Source organism: Sceloporus undulatus, chromosome 3 (assembly GCF_019175285.1).
Source record: "Sceloporus undulatus isolate JIND9_A2432 ecotype Alabama chromosome 3, SceUnd_v1.1, whole genome shotgun sequence".
NCBI lineage: Eukaryota > Metazoa > Chordata > Lepidosauria > Squamata > Phrynosomatidae > Sceloporus > Sceloporus undulatus.
The window spans coordinates 113,049,942-113,071,972 of NC_056524.1; the positions used below are offsets into that span (position 1 = coordinate 113,049,942).

The following is a 22,031-nucleotide window of genomic DNA, read 5'->3' on the forward strand; positions in this document are numbered from 1 at the left end:
CCATGGTTTGACACTATATCTAACTGAGCCTAAAATGAAGTGTGTTTCCTTTTGCAGGAAAACAGATGGCAGTGTTCAGGCTAACAGATTTATTGTGATAGGAGCTACTCTGGTCTAGACTAGAGTCCACCATCAAATGGAATGAGCTCTAGTCCACAAAAGCGTATGTCATAATATATCGTGCTAGATTTTAAGGTGTGACAAGACTGCTGTTGTTTTTATTCCTGCTTGCTTTACAGGGCTAAGGAAACAGACATATCCTCGCCACAATATCATCAGTATTCAAAGGAGTTGCCTTTCGAAACCATGTGGAAACTTTAGTGGATTCAAAATCCTGTGACCAGAGGGCTGGTATCAGGGAACACGTAACGCTCTTGTTGAAATAGCTTCTCTGGCTGCCAGTTTGTTTCTGGGCGTGATTCAAAAGGCCTGTGTTCCCTGGCTGCCAGTCTAGAGATCTGGACTGATCCTGGCCCTAAGGGGCTTTAATCCAGTCTAAAATTACCTGCTGTTTGTTGCAGAGTTTCCTGGAAACTCCCCAGCAATAGCTGGCAGACCAGATGGCCCCATGCATCCCTTACCTACTACCACCACTGTCTATCCTGAAGGCTCCCACCGTGGCCTCTGATGTCTAAGGCCTGTTACAGACCGCCAAAATAAAGCTGCTTCGGGTCTCTTTGGAGGTATGCTATTTAAATGATGCATGTGTCCTAAGAGTCCGGAGGTTGCACCAAAGCCACACTCCATTCCTAAGCACTGAAGTGCAGCTTTGGTGCAGTTTCCGGATTCTTAGGATGCATGCATCATTTAAACAGCATACCTCCAAAGAGATCCGAAGCAGCTTTATTTTGGCGGTCTGTAACAGGCCAAAGAGAGTTTTAAGGTCTTCAGAGTAGATCTTTCAGTCCCATCATTGTATAGATACACTTGGTGAGGACACAGGAGAGAGCCTTCTCAGTGGCCGCTCTCAAGTTGTGGCTTTCTCTCCCACCAACTCTCCTTCCACCATCAGGGAAATACCTTTTTATTTGAACAGGCATTTGGTGACCAGTTTGCTATACAGAAGAGTATTTTAATGGTATGTACTGTACTTAATTATTGTAAGGGCCTGTTTTAAAATGTTTTTACACTGTTCTAAAGTGCTGGTGTTTTAATGCAACAGTTTATTTTATTTTTACAAGTTGTCATTAGGTTTTGAGCAAGTTGTCATTAGGTTTTGAGATGTACCATGTTTTTAATTCATGTTATTTGCTGCCTTGGGTCCCCTGTCAGGAAAAGGGTGGGATATACACTTGTCCCTCCATATTCACTAGAGTTAGAAGCACAAGACCCCCATGAATATGGAAAAACCTCATATAGCAAAAATACCATGTTTTTACCTGAGAGGACACCTCTCTAAGAATCTCTAGGTCCTCCAGTACAACTCTGTGGTCAATATCAAAGCCGCAAATATGGAGGGATGAGTGTAAATAAATAAATGGTATGCTCTGAGATAAATTGCTGATGCTATTCTGGGCTTCCTTTCTATATTTCTTTTCCTGGAAGTATATCCCCACTGAACTAAGATTTATGAATCGACACAGGACTGTGCCATTAATTTCTTTTTTCTGATCCATTCTGAGCAAATTAAGAGTAAATAAGGCTTGCTTTGTGTTTAGTCTTCAACTGGTTAGGGACAGGCATGGGAAGGGTTTGAAGTGCTACAGAGCTTCAAATACATTATCGATTAAAGGAATAATGCTTATTCCCTGTTCATTCTATCTTGATGGTTCTAGTAAGCTTTATTCTCCCAAAGGATGAGTTAGAGTGGGGATTACATATATATATATATATTTTTTTGGCATAGTTTGGTCTTTCTCTTGATGCTAACAGTATCAGGAAGCAACCAAACCCTAATTAATCTTAAACCTTAATCTCTAAGGAAGCACAAACTGCCACTTATTGCTTTTAATAGGGGGGGGGGGAAGCTAATACAAGTGAAATATTACAAGATAGATAACTACTGTATTAGAGTGCAAAGTGTAGCTATAGATAAATAAGTGATTATAAAATATGGCTTGTAAGATGAAATAGAAAAATCAGCATTTTAAAACAAATATACACACAAAACTCTGCCTATGGAAAGCTAATTTCTGATGTAATTGCTCCTTTCAATAGGATACAGTGATAATAAACTATTTATTACCTTAATTCACAAGCCATAAAAACAGCAGGACACACATTTGTTTGTTGGATTGGTCGGCACTTGGTATGTGCAGACTTGCCACCTGTGGATTCAAGCATCCGCGGACAGCAAACCCACGTTGTCCCCAAAGGCAGCATGTGTACGCAGCCACATTGCTAAACAAATCATTTATTTATATATTTCATGTAGACTGTTTATACCCTGCTCTTCAGCCACAGAGGGTCTCAGAGCAGCTTACAGATGGCTGGCAAGTATTATTAGAGCAAAACAAGCTTCATTTATATACCGCTTCATACCCCCTAAGCAGTGTCTAAGCGGTTTACAACTGTAAGCTAATTTGCCCCCAACAATCTGGGTACTCATTTTAGCCACTTTGGAAGGATGCAAGCCTGAGTCAAGCTTGAGCCCTTTTGCTGGTCTTGAACTCGCAACCTTGTGGTTTTGAGTGAGTGGCTGCAATACAGGCATTTAACCACTGCATCGCCAGAATTATGGACCATAGAAAATTAACAGAATATTATCGCCTCTATCTTAGAGATGATCCAAAGATTAAAGAAGGGGTGAAAATTAATTGTTAGGTCCAGAGGAGCAGAAAGGGCAGGGAAGGCAGAACAAAGAAAAGTATAAAGTGAGTACATGATAAAGGAAGATGAAGACTTTAGGACTACAAACAAATCCAACTGCTGTGGGGCAAAGACTAGTGATGGAGCATATTGTAGAAGACGGCTGGGACTGGCTGTTTCAGCATAGACAAGAAAGGTGAAGGAAACCTGGGCATGTGTGGGAGAGAACTAAAGCTGCTAGGAAAAAGGAAAACAATCTGACCGTGTGCATGCTATGACAGTGGGCACAACTGAGTAATGATGAGACAAAAAGTATTTTTTGAGAGGGCTGTGCAGAATAACTGCCGTGCCCTTTTGGCAGTGAATGTGTTTAATCTTGATGAATACATTCTTGAAGAATGACCTTTTTTCCCTAAACAATACAGTATTTGCTATACTATACTTCCAAAAGCCATAATTCTATGGTTGATCTGTCCAGAGGCCCGCTTCTATTCTGCATCTGCAAGCAGGAGTATCATTGTAGAAAGAGTTAGATAGAACATTGTTACTTAAAATAAGTTCTCTTCTGGGTCAACCCCCACCTATCAAATGTTAGTCTGAAAAGAAAGATGTGGTGCATAAGGAGAACTACAAGGGATTTCACAGCTGAGAAGCAACCTGTGAAGCTGGTGGTAAAACATGTGGAAAGGAGAGTGTTAAGATGTTAGTATTTATAGGGATATCCAAGTATCTGGTAGTGGTTTGAATGGAAGTCCCCCTGTGACCAAGGCAGTCTTCCCATCAATGCTTTAAGGCTGTCTTTTCACCTCATAAGCATCCGAAGACCGCTTGGTCTTTGACACTTGCCCCACTTCTACCCTTAGTACAGTTGCCCCTCAGTATCTGCAGACTTGCCATCTGCACATCCAAGCTTTTGCGGATAGCATGTCCATGTTATCTGCAATGGCGGCCTATGCACACGGCTGCATTCACATTAGGGGCAGCCCCTTGTGTCTTTGGTGGTGCGTGCATGTGGCTGTGTCACCATTAAGTCCCGTTGTAGTCAGTGATGGCACTGTCACACGCATGCATTGCTATTGGGGACAATATGGGCATGAACATCTATGATTTTTGGTATCTGTGGGGAGGGGATCTGGAACGGATCCCCCGCAACTACCAAGAGCCAACTGTACACTTTCCTTTAAATGAATTACAGTTGGGGGGCCCCAGTGTCCTTCTCTTACATGTGTTTTGTTTTTGGTAGCGTGCTATTTGTAAAGTTATTGTTATAAATTCACTCAGGCCAATACTCTTCTGGAAACAATTAAATATTAACTTTATTTACAAGCAGGTGTTGAGCTTGTATCTTTTCAAGATTGTTTCACAGATCATATGGTTACAGTAGTTACAGTACTTTAATAATTCCAAGTTATTCCCTATTCAGTTCCCTGAGTCTTGCTTCTTTTAAACATCTTCTCTGGTGCAGTTAATCTTCTTCCCCTTTAACAGAAGTATTAATTCCACTAACATGCCCTGGCCTGGATTCCAACTCAGAGGTCTCAGAATGAAAAAGCTCTGAACTGCTCTGAATTGATTCTGATGTAAAGACCTTAACGCTAGAAATGAGGATCGTAGGGTGAAAGGTATGTCAAAATAACAACAACAACAACAACTTTGTCTACGTAAGAAGGACTAATAAACTGAACATTTTTCTGGACCTGGTCCTGATATGTTCCATAATTTGTTTTATACTTGGTGAAGAGAACAAGTTTTTCTTCCTTTCTTAGTACATTTCTTATATAATAAGAGCAACTGATGTGGAGGAGCTTTTTTCCTGCTGCTTGAGCCAACCTTGCCAAATATATTGGCTACCTTTGGATATCTGGAATAGAGAATAGCTTAAATAATTTATTCTTTCTTATTTATTTATTTATTTATTTTCTAATCAATTCTCCCAGCAGAGCACTCAAAGCGGCTTATAACAAAGTATAGTTAGAAAAACTTAATAGAGAAGTTTTTAAAAAACCATAATAATTCTGTTAAAATACAAAGTTAAAAAAGTTTAAAAGACATTTTTAAAAATAATAGAAATGATAGAACCATAGCATATCCCATTAAAAGCTTCTTATGCCACAAGAACCAAAAGCCTGCCTAAATAACCTCTGAAAACCTATTTTGAGAGAAAAGAAGGATATAGATCAAGTAAATAAATAAGTCATCCCTCCTTTCTTGAGATCTGCGATATTGAATATTCAAAGAGGGGCGGCCTATTTTCAATGGGGTGTGCCTCCGTGACATGCGCCCCATTCAAGCCTATGGGATTTGAATATCTGTGAGTCTCCGTTTTTTTGGGGGGGGGCTTCCGGAATGGAGCCCCCACGAAAACAGAGGGCTGACTGTAGTTCTTTGCCTGCTGGTGGAAAAACTGCAGAGAGGGCCAACTGAACTTACAGTGGCAGAGAGTCCTACAGCCTGGCAGCAGCCATAGACAAAGCTGTCTCCCATGTCCACATCGGATGTCTCTGTGTTGCTGGAGAGATCAGGAGCAAGCCCTCCCTCACAGATGTTAAAACTTGGATGCACTCAAATAGCAAAATATAGTCTTTATAGCACTTAGATTTCAAGATGTGACCACCATGGCTGATTGCTTGGTTATTTATTCAGAGTTTCAGAGGGTGGTATGAAATACAAAGATTACCCTATGAACAAAAATATAAATAAAAGCAAAAATCTCTGAGGGGGAAGCCATGGCCACCTGTTAAAACAAAAAAATGTGAGTAATTTTTTTCCGGATCCAGTTTTAATTGGCCTTGAAGTATATCGTTGTGGTATATTGATACAAGCAGACCTAACTGATCACTTAATAATAATAATAATAAAAATTTTATTTATACCCCGCCCTTCCAACGATCAGGGCGGCTTACAAAACAATTAAAAACACACACAATCCATATTATCAATACAAAAAAAATTACAACCATACAAATACATCAATACGTCAAGAAAATAACAGGAGAAAAAGCCCCATAGCCCAACCTCTTGGCCACGGAAGAGGAGGGAGGCCCACAGGATATTTAATCGGGGAATGCCTGTTGAAACAGGAAGGTTTTTAGGTCCTTCCTGAATTGGGCCAGGGTGGTAGATGAGCGGAGCTCAATGGGCAGCGTATTCCAAAGGGTTGGGGCAGCCGTGGAAAATGTCCTCCGCGTGGTGGAGGTTAACCTAGCCCCAGGCACCTTCAGTAATTGCTGCCCACTTCTTGTATTACCTATAGCAGTGGTTTCCAAACTTTGGCCCTCCAGGTGTTTAGGACTTTAATTCCCAGAAACCCGAGGCAGGATGACCAACAGTCAGGAATTCAGGGAGCCAAGGTCTCTTATGATAGGAAAGATCTGTCTATCCCTGGGAAATTATTAGAACCTTCCATTGCACTCCACATCTCTGTGTCCTGTATTTAAATGGCAGTGCTTCCTTCCCTCTACTGTCCAATGGATTCTCCTTTGCATTGTGGAAATCAATTACAAATATAGGTGTCTGTGTGAAATGCCCACTTACCCCTTAATATTGTTTTCTCTACTGTAGGAACTGTTTGATAGGTTGGGCTGCAGTTCTCATCAATTTCAGCCAGTGGTCAACAATGATGGGTGTAGTAGTCCAAAATACCTAAATAAGTCAAGGTTTTCAGAGACTGATTTAATACAATGATGTCTTGAGTGTTGCTCTCAGTGATCAAGAACAGATGCAGTTTAGGGACTTGGGGGCTGAACAGACTGCTCCTAAGGGGTGGCCTGCAGCTGTCCCTTTCAGCACTGGATTGGGGCTGTGGCAACTACATGCTACAGCCCCGATCTGGCCTTTCCACTGCACAAAATGGAGCTGCAAAAAGCGACTCCTTTTTGTGCTGCAGAAAGGGTGCCATAGCTTCCGGCGCCATGGTTTTTCAGTGCTCCTTTAGCACTGCATCATCTGGATGCAACGCCAGAGGAGTGCCGTGACGCTGTCCGCCATGTGGTAGGGTGCATGGCATCATGCTGGTATGCGGGCAGAGTCGGAGTATGCATCATGCGGACACCATGCCCCCACTCTGCCTGTGTGCCAGCCTTTGATGCTGGCCTGTCGAGGCTCTTGGTATTGGAAATCCTCCCACCCCCATTGTCACTGTTGCCATTGCTGGGAAGGACAACATCAGTTTGGTGGATAGGCCTCTGCCAGTAATTGTCTGGCTTTTTAAAGGGAACATTACAAGATACCCATGGCTATCAGCAACCCATGGCTATCAGCAACAGCAACAGATAACAGATTGCTTTAAATATAACTAATTAACTAAAGAAAATTGTACCTTGGACCTCGATGCATGATTTCAGGATAGTTTGTGAGAAGACAGTTGTTTTATGTGTTTCCTTCTTTTATTTCTTTTCAGAGATGATTGTATCATTCTTCTTGATAGACCTGTTGCCTGTACATAGGGTTGCCATAATTTGCTACTACCAAACCAGAACAAAATGTAGGACAATTGTGGGACAAAAGTTGCCCAAACTGTAGGATATTCATGAAAAATGGAGGGCACAACCAACTAAAAGCCAAAAACATTAATATATTTTTTTTAAAAAATAATATAAATGCTTATTTACAAAAAACTGTCAAAATGGGGAAGATTTTGGCATTCTTCCTAGACAGAAGGCACAAAACAACAAACATAATAAAATACATCTCAGGATGTAGAATTCAAAGATATAGAGATCTTGTTGTATCTGTGAAACTAAATGCATCTGAGGAAGCAGACTTTAGTCTAGGAAAGCTCATGCTTCTTGCTGCAGTGGCCTCCCTCTATCTGCTTGTGGGACCCACGTGGCTCTGCCGCCTCAGGAGGAGGCCTTGCTGCTGCGGCCTCATTCCTTAGGGCCCAGTCAGCTGGCTCCGTCCCGTGCGGCTCCACCGCCGCTGGAGTAGGCCTTGCCGCCGCAGCCTCCTTTCTTGGTCCCCAGCTAGCTGGCTGAGGCCCTGCATGGCCCCTCCGCTGCTGAAGGAGCCCTTGCTGCCCCGGCCTCTTTCCTTGGTCTCGGTCAGCTGGCTGAGGCCCTGTGTGACTCCTCTGCCGCTGAAGGAGGCCTTGCTGCCCTGGCGTCCTTTCTTGGGCCCCAGCTAGTGGCTGAGGCCCTGCGCGGCTCCGCTGCCAGTGGAGTAGGCCTTGCTGCCATCAGTGGAGGTTCCACCCCAAGCCCCCCCTGAGCCCAGAGAGGCCTAGCAAGGCAGCTAGACCTTGTATCATGCTGCTGCTGCTGCACTAAAAATGTGGCAAGAAATAATGGCAAAGCAGAGGAGGAGGAGGTGGAAGCTAGGACTGGCTCCAAACCCAGGCCAGGACATTCAAAACAGTTTAAAACCATGAATGTCCTGGCAGAAACTGAGATATGGCAACCCTATCTCTCATCCCTCTCCACTTGGTCTTAAATGCTAGTGCTCGTTTGAACATTTGCTGTCTATCCCTTAGATCAAATCGGTGGTTCTCATATGGTGTAAAATTTATACATGTGTTGAGTAAGCATATTTATCACACATACAGTCTTCTTTTTCTGCAAATGAGAAGGAGTCCAGGCTGCTTTTCTGCACTCTATCCTTTCACCAGTGTGGCGTAGTGGCCTGAGTGTTGGACTATGACTCTAGAGACCCATGTTTGATTCCAGCTTGGCAATGAAACCTGCTGGGTGTTGCATGCTCTCAGCTTTAGGGGAAGGCAATGGCAAACCTCCTCTGAACATCTTGCCAAGAAAACCCCATTATAGAGTCACCTTAGGGTCACAGTAAGTCAGAAATGACTTGAAAGCACACAATGACAACAACAAAAATAATAACAACAAACCCTTACAACTGCTAGTCAGAGAGGTACAAGATCACCCACATAGTGGGAATTTGAATTTGTCTGTCCTCGTTGTCAAATTCAGCTCTCTGTCCTTTATATCAAAACAACCTTATATAAAATCCTGATGCACAGTATGATGATACTGAAGGATATATCATTTATACAGTCTCATTTGGTTCTTGGAAAATGGGGCTTGTCACATGCAGCCAGACATCTAGTTATTGATTGAGGTTGCAGAACATGTTACGTGGTTTGTCTTCAGGCTTCTCTGGTGTTCAACATGTTTTAATGTATCACACTCTTATTGATTTGGATGTTTTAAAACAATTTCATACTGTTAGCTGCCTTGGGGACTGCTTGACCCTTAAGGTATGTTACAAACAAAGTAAATAGTGATCTTGTTTCAAAAAAAAAAGTCCATCCAATAAACCACCAAATGAGCAGGAGGGAAGAGTATGAAACAGTCTGTGAAGTGAGATACTGGGCAGTGTTACAGGTATCGTCCGTGTTATCATACCAGAAGTTGTAATGCTGTTTGTTTTCACAAACCAGGACTATATAGTTTCGGAGCAGGCGACTGCTGAGAGGAGACTCTAACCTCTTGATTTCAAAGGGACCGTGGTTTCCATTGGTGCCTCCCTGGCTAATGTAAGAAAGGTGTTTTGCCATAAATGGTTTTGAGGTATTTGGCGAGGTTGGAGAGGGGTCGGCCCAAGCAGGAAGCCCGTTGTCTGCTCTGTAAAGAAAATAGCACATTACAAAATGAAAGCATCAAAGAGCCAACAGGATGCAGTCCCTGGAGTCTCTTCTGGCATGTGGGTCCTCCTTGAAAGTTAGCACTGAGTGAAGAGTGACCTTAAAACTCACTTTATTCAAACAGACCGAGCTCAGGTTTAAAGTTCAAGGCATTTTGTTTTTTCACCTGTTTCCTACAGTTTTCAAAAACTTCTGAAGAATTAATATGTAACTATATCTGGTCACTGAGCCAACAGCAAAGATTTTTTGTTCTCAAGGGAAAATAATGTTACTGTATTTAAAAGAAGGAAAAGAGAATGCAATACTGGATTGTGGGAAACCATTTAAATGATAGCATCTCTGGAGCCATTACAACAGCACACGTAGGGCTCAAATATGGACTGAACCCTTACGAATCAGAACCATTTATCAAGTAGTCTTTTGTTTGAAAGTAGTATATGGTGCTATAGGATTGTAAGCAAAACCACAAAACTTTCTGAAACAATTTAATCTATTAGCAGGAGAGGTTGTATTCCCCATCACAATATATGGATGCGAGAGTTGGATAGTGAAAAAAGCAGATAAGAGGAAAATCAACTCTTTTGAGATGTTGTGTTGCAGAAGAATGCTGAGGATACCATGGACACCCAAAAAGACGAAGAAATGGTTTCTTGAGCAGATAAAACTAGAAATTTCCCTGGAAGCCAAGATGAACAAATTAAGGCTGTTGTACTTTAGCCACATGATGAGAAGACATGACTCATTAGAAAAGACAATAATGCTAGGAAAGGTGGAGGGCAGTAGAAAGAGAGGAAGCATGCATACTAGATGGATAGACTTGATTAGGGAGACCACAGGAATGAAACTACAGTCGGTCCTTCTTATACAGAGGTTTTTATACACGGATTCAAGCATCCACGGTTTGAAAATGTTCAAAAAAGTATAAATTTCAAATATCAAACCTTGTTTTTCCATTTTTTAATAAGGGACACAATTTTGCTATGTCATTATGTTTAATGGGACTTGAGCATCCACTGATTTGTTATCCACAGGGGATCTTGGAAGCAAATCCCAGCGTATAACAAGGGTCCACTGTACAAGACTCAAGGAGCTGAGGATGAAGCGAGGGCAGTTAACAACAATAGGACGTATAAATGGAGGAGGTGTCCATCTATGAATCTAAGCCAGTTCATAGCATTCCATGAGAGATGCAGAATTAGGCTAACCTTACCAGGTCAGGCTGTATGATCTCTAGGAGGAGTTTTAGTCTCCACACATTATGGTCCCATTTGTTTCTTTCCAAGTATTTTCCCTCTTCACATAATATAAGATGGTGCATTTGAAGGGTCATGAAGGCAAAACTTTCCCTCTATCCCTCACACTGGAGTGGTCCAGCTCTTGAGGGGAGAGAATTTTAGGTGCATATGCTTGGCACGGTTTTGAGCTTATGTTACTTTTTTGGATTCCAAATGCCAGAATCTCCTCACCAACTTGGCCAGTGGCCAGAATAAATTGAATGCCACCTGGAATAAAAAGAGAGGAAGAACTGCTTTTCTGGGAATATCAGTAGCAGGTATGGCTAACCCTAGTGGTGACCTGAGTCCATCCATTTCCTTTCTCCTATATATTTGATTGACTGTCAGTGGAGGACACAGAGATTTATGTGGTGACTTAGATGATCCTGCTCCGTATATACCAAATCACGGTGGGCACTCTTAGGGTTTAAAATAAATATTTTTTCATATAGTGCCTTTTAAAACATTCCAGTATGTGGTTATTTTGGAAAGAAGCCCTGCTGTGTTCATAGAATTATTCATTGACATTATCTGTAAACCATATAGCAGTCCCTTAAGACAGGTACATTTTATTAGTTTATTATTTAACAAAGTGGGGTTTGAAGCGGAAGGTGTTGTGGCTTGCTGAGAGTTTGCCTAGGGTATTCTCTGCAGAGGTAACACAACAGCATGTTGCATGTCCCATTGGTTTTTAATGTCCCTTCAAAAAGAAAGTCCAGTTATAACAACTAAAAAGTGGTTGAATTAGTAGTCTGCAACAAATGCAGAATATTACAATTAATCTTAGTTGGTTTGGGTAAGGGATCCTTACTGTGGTTTTGCAATCATGTTTTCAGCTGTTTCCTTCTCTCACATCACACTTAGTGTGCTGCATTTTCCATCCTTCTTGCTTTGCTCTTCTAAAATACAGTCCTAAGCAAATAAGCTTCACCAACAATTGGATAGGCTGTCAGTTGTAGTTAAAAGAAATAGCTTGAAGAGATGACATACAGATTTCACTCATTTTCCCAGGATATTAAACTTTAATGGCTGCAATATGAATATTTCATGACAATATCTTTTCAATAGGTTGTTTTATCCTGGAGGTACATATTATAAGGGCCGATTTCTTTCTAGGTAAAGCTGATGAAGTGTTGGGACTATCAGCTTTTCTCTCCTTTGGTTAGAAAATGACGCATATTTCTGTCACTGAGTCTTCCACTTATATAGACTGCTATTTGTTTGGCTTTTTTGTTTTGGTTTCTTTGAGAGTTCATTGTATAAAACAGTATCAAACACCATTCTTTATTCTTGCCACAAGATGTCTAAACTACCTTTTAATGCAGCTGAACGGATTATTTTGTGCTTGGGATTGGACCAGATGTAGGAGTCAGTGAGCTGGGCTGTTGCCTTTGGGGCTCAGATGAGGAGAGTTTTGGGATGGGATCCATGGATTGATGTTTGTTGGCTGTTGTGCCTGCAGTGAGCTAGGAGAGGGAGAGACTGCTAAGTGTCTTTTACCATTTTCTAGAACTTAAAAAGTAACATTTGGCACTATTACACCCAGAACCCTTCTGCTAGCATGGGCAGTGATCATGCATCCTGGGTGATTCAGTTTCTACATAGAAGGTGCTTTGGAAGTTACATTACCAGCCACTCTTAAGTCTTATATGGAAACACTGTAGAACTGATGACTGCCAAAAAGTTCCCTGCCCAGGGTAGTCATTCTCTGAAAGCTGGCCCCACACAAGAGAATGTCACTGGAGCTTTGTGGCAGCAGGGAATTGTTTGGCAAAAGGTTTTTTAAAAATATATTATTAATTTTAGAGCAGATAGAATCATTGCATCTATTAGAGAAAGAGGGAGATGTGTGCTTTCATATCTTTCATTACTTCCACTACTAAGAATTTCGGCTGTGCATTAGTCCTTGTTAGGTCACCATCTTTCATGGACTTTACAAGTTCTGACTTGTTGCGTTTTATGTACAGGTGGGTCAAGGACTCCAGCCATAACCACTGACCTTGATTTAAACATCAATTCCCCCATTGGCTTTTCCTTTCTATGAAACAGTATGTCAGCAAGTGGGAGCCATAATGGAAACCATATTCCTAAGCATTAAGCAGGATCTTGGGGACCTCTTGCCTCTCAGAATCAATTGTAACAAAATGCCCAAAGTCTGTGTTCTCTTTGATAGATGAATGGATGAGGAGGAGGGGCTCTCTGATTTCAGTTGTGAGAAGACTGCTTCCCCCAGAAACTTTTAGCCCCCCTTTCTCCAAAAACAGCATAGCTCCATATCCACAGTAGAGAAATTGCTTAATGTAAATGAAGCATATCTTCTGCAGACAGATGTTCTACTAGCTATGGAGATTTTAATGTGTGCTTTCATTTCCCCTTTTATATTTTAACTTATTAACTCTGACAAGTAACCTCTTGGTTGTGAACAATTTAATTCACAATTCACTTTTTCTGATTCAAAGTGAACACGAGTGCCCTAATCCCCTAATGGGAATTAATTGCATGTTTCAGTGCTTAACTCTGATCCTTTCTCAATCCCCACTGGGACAAGTTTCTTCCAGAAGGATCTGTGTTTGTTATTCAAAACACAATCTGAAAGGTAATGATTTTTTCCTTCCTAAAGGGAGCCGGAGCAACTGAATATTAATGTTCTCTGCTTTGTAGGGAAACAAGCTACAGCTTCAAGCCCATTTGGTGTCATGAAGGGTAAACACACAAAGCTAAAGTGGGATAAAATAACAGGACAAATCAGGGTGGTAATTTGAAAAAAGGAGGGAGCATATAGTTTTGAGGGGATGATCTTGTGAATGTGGAAGAAATAGCACTCGCTTCTTCACTTTGCGGGAAATAACTGAATTCTCATCCAACAGTCAAAAGAGATTGGCTATATTTTTTAAGGCATTGGTGCTTTTGACCAAATTCTTTTGCTTTCAACGTTTTGAATAGTGATTTTTAGTGTAAAAATTGATTAACAGAAAGAGATTGTAACAAATTTGTGGGGGGTGTTGTTATCTCTATACTGCAAACAGTGCAGAAGTGCTGATCCTTAAGACATTTTCTTAAGGCCACCTGTTTTCTTTCCTTTTGATCTCACCTTTCTCCTAAGAAGATGGGATTTAATAGTATTCCTCCTTTGTTTCTGCCCATGTTATCTTTACAAGAATATAAAGTAGATTAAGGCCAATAGCCAGTGACTGGCACAAAGTTCATCCGGTGATTTTTTTCTGGGGGCAGGAAGATGGTACAGTGGTGCCATCTATCTGTGCAACTGTACTATCTACAAAACATCCAGGGGTAGCTGTGTTGGCCATATAGCAAATCCAATAACTTCAAAAATCCACCAAACAGTACATAATGCCTTTATTCGGCCAACCAAAATGTACAATACAGTATACATGTTGCAAGCTTTCAAGGCTCCACTGACTTCTTCATCAGGCAAGGTGTTACAGACCATACAGGAGAAAAAAATTGAAGACAATAGTCATAGGCCTGCATTTTGCTGATTTTTTTCTCAGTTCAGATGGTATGGAGGGGTATTATTGGCATCTCCTCCTTCTGGCCATTTGAACTGAGAAAAACAGCAAAATGCAGGTATATGACTAAGATCTTCAATTTTTTCCTCTCCTGTATGGTTTTTAACATCTTGCCTGATGAAGAAGTCAATTGAGCTTCAATAACTTGCAAAATGTATATTGTGCATTTTGATTGTTCCAATAAAGGTATCACTGTTCAGTGGATTTTTGATGTTATTGGATGCACTATCTACTGTTGAAGATAGTACAGTGATGGTCATGTATGCATTGTCATTAGGATAAACATGCATCCCCCCCCAAAAGTGAATGAAACAAGGGTATATTTTAATTATATATGTATAAATGCAAATTGATAAATAATTACAATAATTTAAGTAGAAATACATTTCCCCATGGTGGGAAAGAGGGTGACCATGTGATCTGTGTATATGCCAAGAATTCAGCCCAAATCTTACTATTGATGGGCAGCTTTATAGCTTAAATTAGGCCTAGTACAGATGGGCAGGAAGGGGTGGTGAGATGCTGCCCCTTTCTGCCCCAGGTCGGTGCTGTGGCAAACGCATGCCCTGGCACCGATCCGGCCTACGCAGAGCACAAAAAGTCATTTTTTCCGGCTCCTTTTTGTACCTCTGAAGAGGCGTCATAGCCGATGCCTGGCACCTTGATCACACCCTTTTGGCGCGGTGTTGTTTGGGCACTGCGCCAAAGGGATGTCATCATTGCAGGCGCCATCTGAACGGGCGCACAAAAATATGGCGTCCGGGCAGCACGGGGAGGGTTGTGGGCTTGGGGACGCTCAGTCCTCACCCAACCCACAGACTGGGGCTTTGCGCCCGCCTGTACTAGGCCTTAGTTACAATTCTAAAGAACTATTTCTTTTCTTTTATTACTCAGTTGGCTATTTAGCCAAAGGATAGTTCCCTTGGATTTTTAAAAAAACTACTACTTGGGTTTTACAGTATTTTTGTTTTAATCTCTCTGAGGCACCCCTGGCCCAGGAACGTTATTTGAACGTCTTAACCCTAGGATGTTTGCTGGGATAGACATGAAAACTGGTATGTTAAAATAAAGGGAGAAAGGGAAGTAGGTGAGAGAAAGGGAAAGCAACAGAAGTGTGTTTGGTGGAGTGGATTAGAAATGGGGTTTCAGAAAAAAAAACCACGCAGCTGTTTCTTCCTCTCCGGTTCAAAACAGGACGGAGGAGTAATAAAGTGGGTAGGATTTTTCATTTTTATTTTGAATAAAAAGAAATAAAAGAACCAACCCAGTAGCACCTATGAAACAAAGTGGGAAAAAGAAATAAGCTTTTGTGGATTACAGTCCACTTCATCATGTGCATTAGTCTGGTAAGGCTTCTAGTAAGGCTTCTAGTGTAATAAAATAACATAGATTCAAATCCCAATATAATAATAATTTAATTACTGAAACATGTTTCAACATAAGTGTTGAATTAGTTTTTAAAAACATGTTATCTAGTATGATCCATTAATGTGTCTATCTCTGTCTCTAGCATCTCTTCCAATAGATGGCTTTTTCTTTTCTTTTCTTTTCTTGCAAAATAGGCAACATGGCACCCTGATCCCTCAGTCATTGTCCAGCACTCATTAATTGCTACATCACACCAGCATTCACCTCATGGCTTCATGGCTGAAACAGGAGCTGCTGGACTCACACTCAGTGGGTTTATATGGCCAAACCAGAATTTGAACCCTGGTCTCCAGAGTCATAGTCTAACCCTCAAACCACTACAACACACTAGGTGAGTGAGCAAAATTGGGGCACTATTCTGCTCCTTCCAATGAATTTTTCTTTCAGTCCCCAATCTTCCAGTATTGCAGAGTGAGGCACTAAAAGTTGTTGACATCTAGGACTCATGCATTTGCCTGACCCTTTTCTTTGGATACCTAAGTGCTACTGTATTTGTCAGTGCTCAACTGAAGTGTAAAGCTACTGCAAAGTTAGACATTTTGGAGACTGAAGGAACATTTTATTGAGAGGGCAGAATTCTTACTGGGAGGATTGCTACAGAGCAATGATTCACCACTCTGCCTTTACTCCTGTCTTCTCCAGGCCTACAGACTATGTTTTTACATCTCACATGGGGCCCCCCCCCCCCAAAGAATATTGGGAATTGTATGTTGGGGTGGTGCTGAGACTGCGTTACAACAGATGGAGGGAGCCTCTCTCTCCAGATTTGCTAGGCTACTACTAAAATTCCTGGATACTGGTTATGCTGAATGGGAATTACAGGAGCTGTTGCACAGCAGTGACTTATGAAATTTAGGTTCACAATCCCTACTCTAGAAGAAGGCCACAGCATCATCTGCAGGGAATAGCAAGTCCAGTATTTCCTGCAGAGAAGGAATGACAGTTAAAAGAGATAAAATCTGTAGCGTAGATAGGCTCTGAGAATGGCAGACTTTGCCCTGTATTTGCATCTGGCATGACTGGATCTTTTTTTTTAATGATTCCTGTCCTGATGCACAAAGGCAGCAAAATTGCCCTTGGAGTTAGCTCTCTGTGTGAGTCATTGCCACTTGAAAACCCAGGGGATATGTCCAGTGACTCCTGCTGAAACAGAGAAGAGGTAATTTATTTGTGACACTTTTATCCTACCTTTAGCCACAGCCTTGCATTCTCTGACAGTAAAGCTGCTGCAGAGGAAGTGTGCTTCCAATTTTAATTTTTTTAAAAAATACACTGTACTATGTCCAGCCTAAAATAGAGGTTTGCCCTTTAAAATGTGTGCCTCTTCTTCATTTAAATTTTTTCCTGTTCCTTTAAAATGATTAAAACTCAGGGCCAGGTGTCCTGCCCATCTTCTGAAAATTCCCTGCATCTGGCAATTAGAGACCAAACTGCTGTGTTGGGGAAAACCAGAGACAGTTTCTCCTCGCAGCTCAGTTGACTGATAGCAAAATTTGGGAAAGCATCAGATGTTCTGGGCTTTATTTTGAACCCTCACAAAGGGAGGTGCAGCTGGGAGGCAGAATACTTTGAACAGTAGCCAAGGAATAACAAGGGAACTGTTTCATTACTTTAGTAAATAGGAGTCTCTTTTGCCCTACACTGGGGAAGCTGTTCTTAAAATGGAACATGAAAAGTCAGCCAGGTGTATTGCAAAATATTCCCTCCGCACGCGTGCCAAAAGCTCGAGTCACAATCTGTGACTGACACTTCCTGATGAGAAACATCAAACATTTTGGAAACAGAGTAATGGCATGAAGACTCAATTTTCTGCAGGGTATCAACAGCACCCATTGTGTAAGTCTTGCTGAAGTTAACAGATAGGATGGACAGGAAAGTTGAAATCCAATCTTTGCTTATCATGGGGGAAGGGGGAATGTCTTAAAAGCTAGAAACTATGTGTGCGATTTTAATTTCAATAGGAAAGAGTAATAGGTCTGGGAAATTATATCCTTCGGGATTTTGCCAAATACATGTTGTATAGATAGTTTTTTTTGTGGGTGATTCCACGCCAGCATTCTCTGAAGATGCCAGCCACATATGCTGCCGAAACGTCAGGAATAAACGCTTCTAGAACATAGCCACACAGCCTGGAAAACCCACAAAAAACTATGGATGCCAGCCATACATGCCTTCTGCTTCACATTTTGTATTATTTATTTCCCAGGCGCGCGCACACACACACGCACACACACATAATGTGTCAGGTGCAGAGAAGCTTCAGAGCCATCAGGTGGTGCCTTTCCTTAGAAGAACCCACTCTACTGTCATGGTAGGGAGGGTCTTTCCAAAATCCATTTTGCGGTAGGAAAAATTGGCCATCAGACGCCACCTTAACAGTTTTTGCCAAGGGAACAGAAATTGCAAGTGCTGGTTTCTCTCTATGATCTTGAACTCCTTCCAGTTTTTCAGAGTATTGGCATTTATAAATATGTATTCAGGAAAGCTGTGGGTCAAAACACCTTTCAGTACATTAAAATCACCAGTTCCATACTTTGGTGTGTGAATGTGTGTGTGCGAGAGAAAGTGTGAGAGAGTGTACACACCCTTCTTGGCCTACTCATTTGGTCCTCCATTTGTTTTGGACATCAACTCCCAGAAGCTCTAGCTAACTCGGCCAACAGTCAGGAATTATGAGAGAAGAAGTCAAAATCTTGTAGAGGACCAAAATTGGGAACCACTTACAGGGTTTGTGTCAATCCAGTGTTGGAGCAAGGATAGATGGTTCCTCCTCTAGCCCCAGTTTGTCATAGTTGGATTATACTAATGTTGTGCTTTCGAGATGCTACTTGAAGTATGGCAGTTGCTTAACTACCTCAAATTGTCTGTTTTGTCTTAAAATGATGCAGTCTCAACAGACTCAGATACTTAGTAGCTGAAGGTCTATCGTTAACTTTTAGTAATGACCCAATTATTACCAAATTGAGGAAACTGATAATATGAAATCTGACCACACAGTTGGGTGTGCATAGTTCAGCTGCTTCCAGTTGCTGCTGCTGTGACTAAAAACCTTGGGGTCATGATAGTGATTAAGGCAGTGCAATTAAGATGCCCACACATTCATGACTACTTGTACAATTGTATGGCAGGATTGAACAGGTCTTATCAGATCTGCTAGCATGGCACCATGTTTTTCCAGATCCCTATCCCTTCCAACCTGCCCTGCCACCTAAAAGAACTGTTCCTAGCCTTCCGAAGCAGATTTTTTGTGGCATATGCTTGTCTGCATATGGGAATTGCACCCTCCTAGTTCTGCTGCTGGAAACACTTCTGTCTGTAACAGCTCTGATGGATTCCATCGTGTGGTCATAAATATTTGCCTTTCATTGTACGTTTTAACAAACACATTAGAGGCAGCTTGTTTCCATCTGTGAACCTTGTTGCTGTAAGAGCTAGCTTTTAAAGGGCAGTGTTTTGTAAATGCTTATTTTTTTATCTTATTTTTTTTTAGGTCCTTCAGTTGGAAGAATGGCCCGTGTCTTTGTCTATGGCACCCTTAAGAAAGGCCAGCCGAACTACTCGTACATGATCAACAGTGCCAATGGGACAGCCCGGTTCCAGGGTAGGGGGCTCACGATGGAGAAATATCCCCTGGTGATTGCAGGAAAATATAACATTCCTTATTTGTTGCATAAGCCAGGAACAGGGCACCGTGTCACTGGAGAAATCTATAGCGTTGATGATCAGATGCTGCAATTCCTTGATGAGTTTGAAGGTTGCCCAAATGTGTATCAGCGCACTCCAATGAGAATTGAAGTAGTTGCATGGGAAGGTAAAAGCATTGCATCTGAAGAAAGACCAGCTGTTAACAGCGTCCTGGAATGCCATGTGTACAGCACCAGTACCTACCAGCCAGAGTGGATCAATCTCCCTTACTATGACAATTATGATTCCTTTGGGGACCATAAACTTGAGTATGTGCTTCGGGAGAGAAGAGATTAAAACTGGAAAGCAAAACGGTCCTTCAAAAGATAGCATGAAGATATTTGGGGGGGGAGGGGCTAAATCAAATCACCAATACTTTTTACAGGTGTACTAAATACTTCTTTTATTCATTTCAAACAGTAGTTGACTGTTTGCATACTTTAACTTGCCTAGTCATTCAAGGTGAACAATGATTAAGATGCCTTCAGTTCTCTTCTTGTACTTTTCCACTGAAATATGTTTATCAAATACATGTTTTTCTTTCCACGCAAGACAAAGAGCAAATATTTTTAGCAGTATACTAGTGGATAGCATGATGGGGTGGTTGAGTGTTGGACTATGACTCTGGAGACAAGGGTTCGAATCTCAGTTCAGCGATGTAAACCCACTGGGTAACCTTGAGCAGGTCACACTCAGCCTCAGAGGATGGCAGTGACAAAAGCCTTCTGGAAAAACTTGCCAAGAAATCCTCATGATTATGGCATTAGGGTTGTCATAAGTCAGAAATGACTTGAAAGCACAAAACAACAGCAGCAAAAGTGGGGGGAAATGCACTCTAGCTCATTATAAACTTTTTTTTTCATTACTGCACAGCCTTTACATGAGCCAAAAAATGGGTCTGGAGGGGAAATCTATTAATCAAACTTACACAAATATATTAAGAATCCATTCAGCAAAAACGTACTCAAATTGTTTGTCTTCAAAGTGTTTAGGATGGGACAAGGATGTTCAGGGCATGAGACTCTGATATGTGGCATCTGGTGAGGTGAGCTGAATATTGCTGTGAAATAACTTAATGCCAGTCCAATAACTGCATCCTTTTACTGTTCTAAAGAGCCACTGTCATCAAATATGTTGTATCAACTCGAGAGAAAGTTGTGGTATAACATTTGGAGCTGGGGTGGAGAGGGTAAAAGAATGTCATACTGCTTGCTTCATAATTCCCATTCCCAGAAAGGAATTTCTGGACATATCAGGCTGCATCCAGTGCTAGACATCCACTAGTGGAATAGCAGAAGCCAACCTATAGTGTTGGGGGACAGATAAGTCTCCTGCTCCCCCAGTATCCCTCTCCCCTGTACAACAAAATTATGATCTGGTGGGCTGGGAAATTCTCCAGAACCATTTTATGGATGGCTGTTACAGCAGCAGAGGAGAAAGAAGGGAAGGGAATTCTGTGACGTGTGTCAGCCTTGCACTTCACAACTGAAATGTGCTGGCCATTTGATATCCTCACCTGTGCAGGAAATACATTTTTTTAATTGATTCTAATCTTAAACTTCTTAGCAGTTCCACTGAACTACAGGACAGTTTGTGCTATAGACTAAATACACAATCCTTCCCTTGTTTTCTTTTGCATAACTTCCTATTATTTACACACAGAAATCTCCATGTTTTCCGTTTTGCTGTCTTCATTTTTGCAGTACCTGAGTGACTGGTGTGCACATCAGGCTCTGCTACCTAGCAGTGGCGCTAGGTATGACTGAAAATAAGACAAATTTAAATATATATATATTTAATACTTAAAATGGTATTGATTCAATTCCTGAACTTTGTTGGCCCTGAATGAAAGGGATCTTGTAGCACCTTTGAGATGCAGGGCCGAATCAGACCTGCGCAAAGTTGGGTGAGCACTGTAGCAATGGCACCCCACCCCCCTACTCTGGCTTTTTTCTGGCACAAAGAGAGACAGCAATGCTCCTTTTTGCACCAAAAAGGGCAGCTTTTCTGCTCCTGCAGCATGCGGCTTATACATGCCATGCTGCCAGAGTGCCAAAGTCTGCCCCCGTGTGGGTAGCAGAGTGGCATAATGCTGGCTTCAGGGTGGTGTCGGTGTTTGTGTTGTGCATACGCCACAGCCCTATGCCACCGGGAAGCTAGCATATTGTGCCGGTCTACACTGGCCCTCACAGAGAGAAAAAGAAATTGCTAGCGTAATCTTCCTCCTGGGGATCCTTTAGAGGTCCAGGAGGATGACACCATCTTCCTGCAACTGGCTGCCTGCCCTGCTCTCCCACATCTTTCCCCCTATATCCTTCCCTAGCCAGTGAATGGCCATGGAGAGTCGTGCCCAGCCAAAAAAACAGGTAGGTTGAATATGCATGAAGGGGCCAAGACATACCTATGCCTGGTGGAACTTTATACTATTCTAAACTTTTTTACCTTCTAACTTGAATTAACTCTGGACTCAGGGACTTGATTAATTGTAACTGGCTGGTACCATGAATACTAAACTCATGGTAGTTTGTATTAAGAAATATTCCATTAAAGAATCTGAAAAGCCTTTTGTGTTATTTTTTTCACCCTTGTTTTAGTTATTTTTTAAAGGAATATTGAGCATCTAGTAAAGTGGTCCACAAACTATGCCCTTGGACTTCAGCTCCCAGAAGCCTCAGCCGTGTTGGCCAGTGGTCTTGGATTTGGGAGCTGATGTCCAAACTCTCTTAAAGGGCAGTTTGGGGACCACTGATCTAGTGAGCAGTAAATGACCCA

General features: G+C 41.7%; 1 protein-coding gene across 5 annotated transcripts in view; it reads left to right on the forward strand.

Moving 5' to 3' along the window:
* The window catches only part of GGACT (gamma-glutamylamine cyclotransferase), a 27,558-nt gene extending 7,748 nt beyond the window's left edge, over positions 1–19,810 (forward strand). For 2 of the 5 annotated variants that reach the window (XM_042460395.1, XM_042460400.1), the window contains exon 2: positions 19,066–19,810. In XM_042460395.1, the coding sequence (XP_042316329.1) occupies positions 19,066–19,556 (491 nt within the window). In that variant the 3' untranslated portion in view covers positions 19,557–19,810. Of the gene's footprint in view, positions 1–57; positions 164–15,709; positions 15,907–16,601; positions 16,735–19,065 lie in introns of those variants that run through there. The other 3 variants (XM_042460399.1, XM_042460396.1, XM_042460398.1) reach the window with 3 other exon arrangements.
* The last annotated feature ends 2,221 nt before the right edge of the window (positions 19,811–22,031 follow it).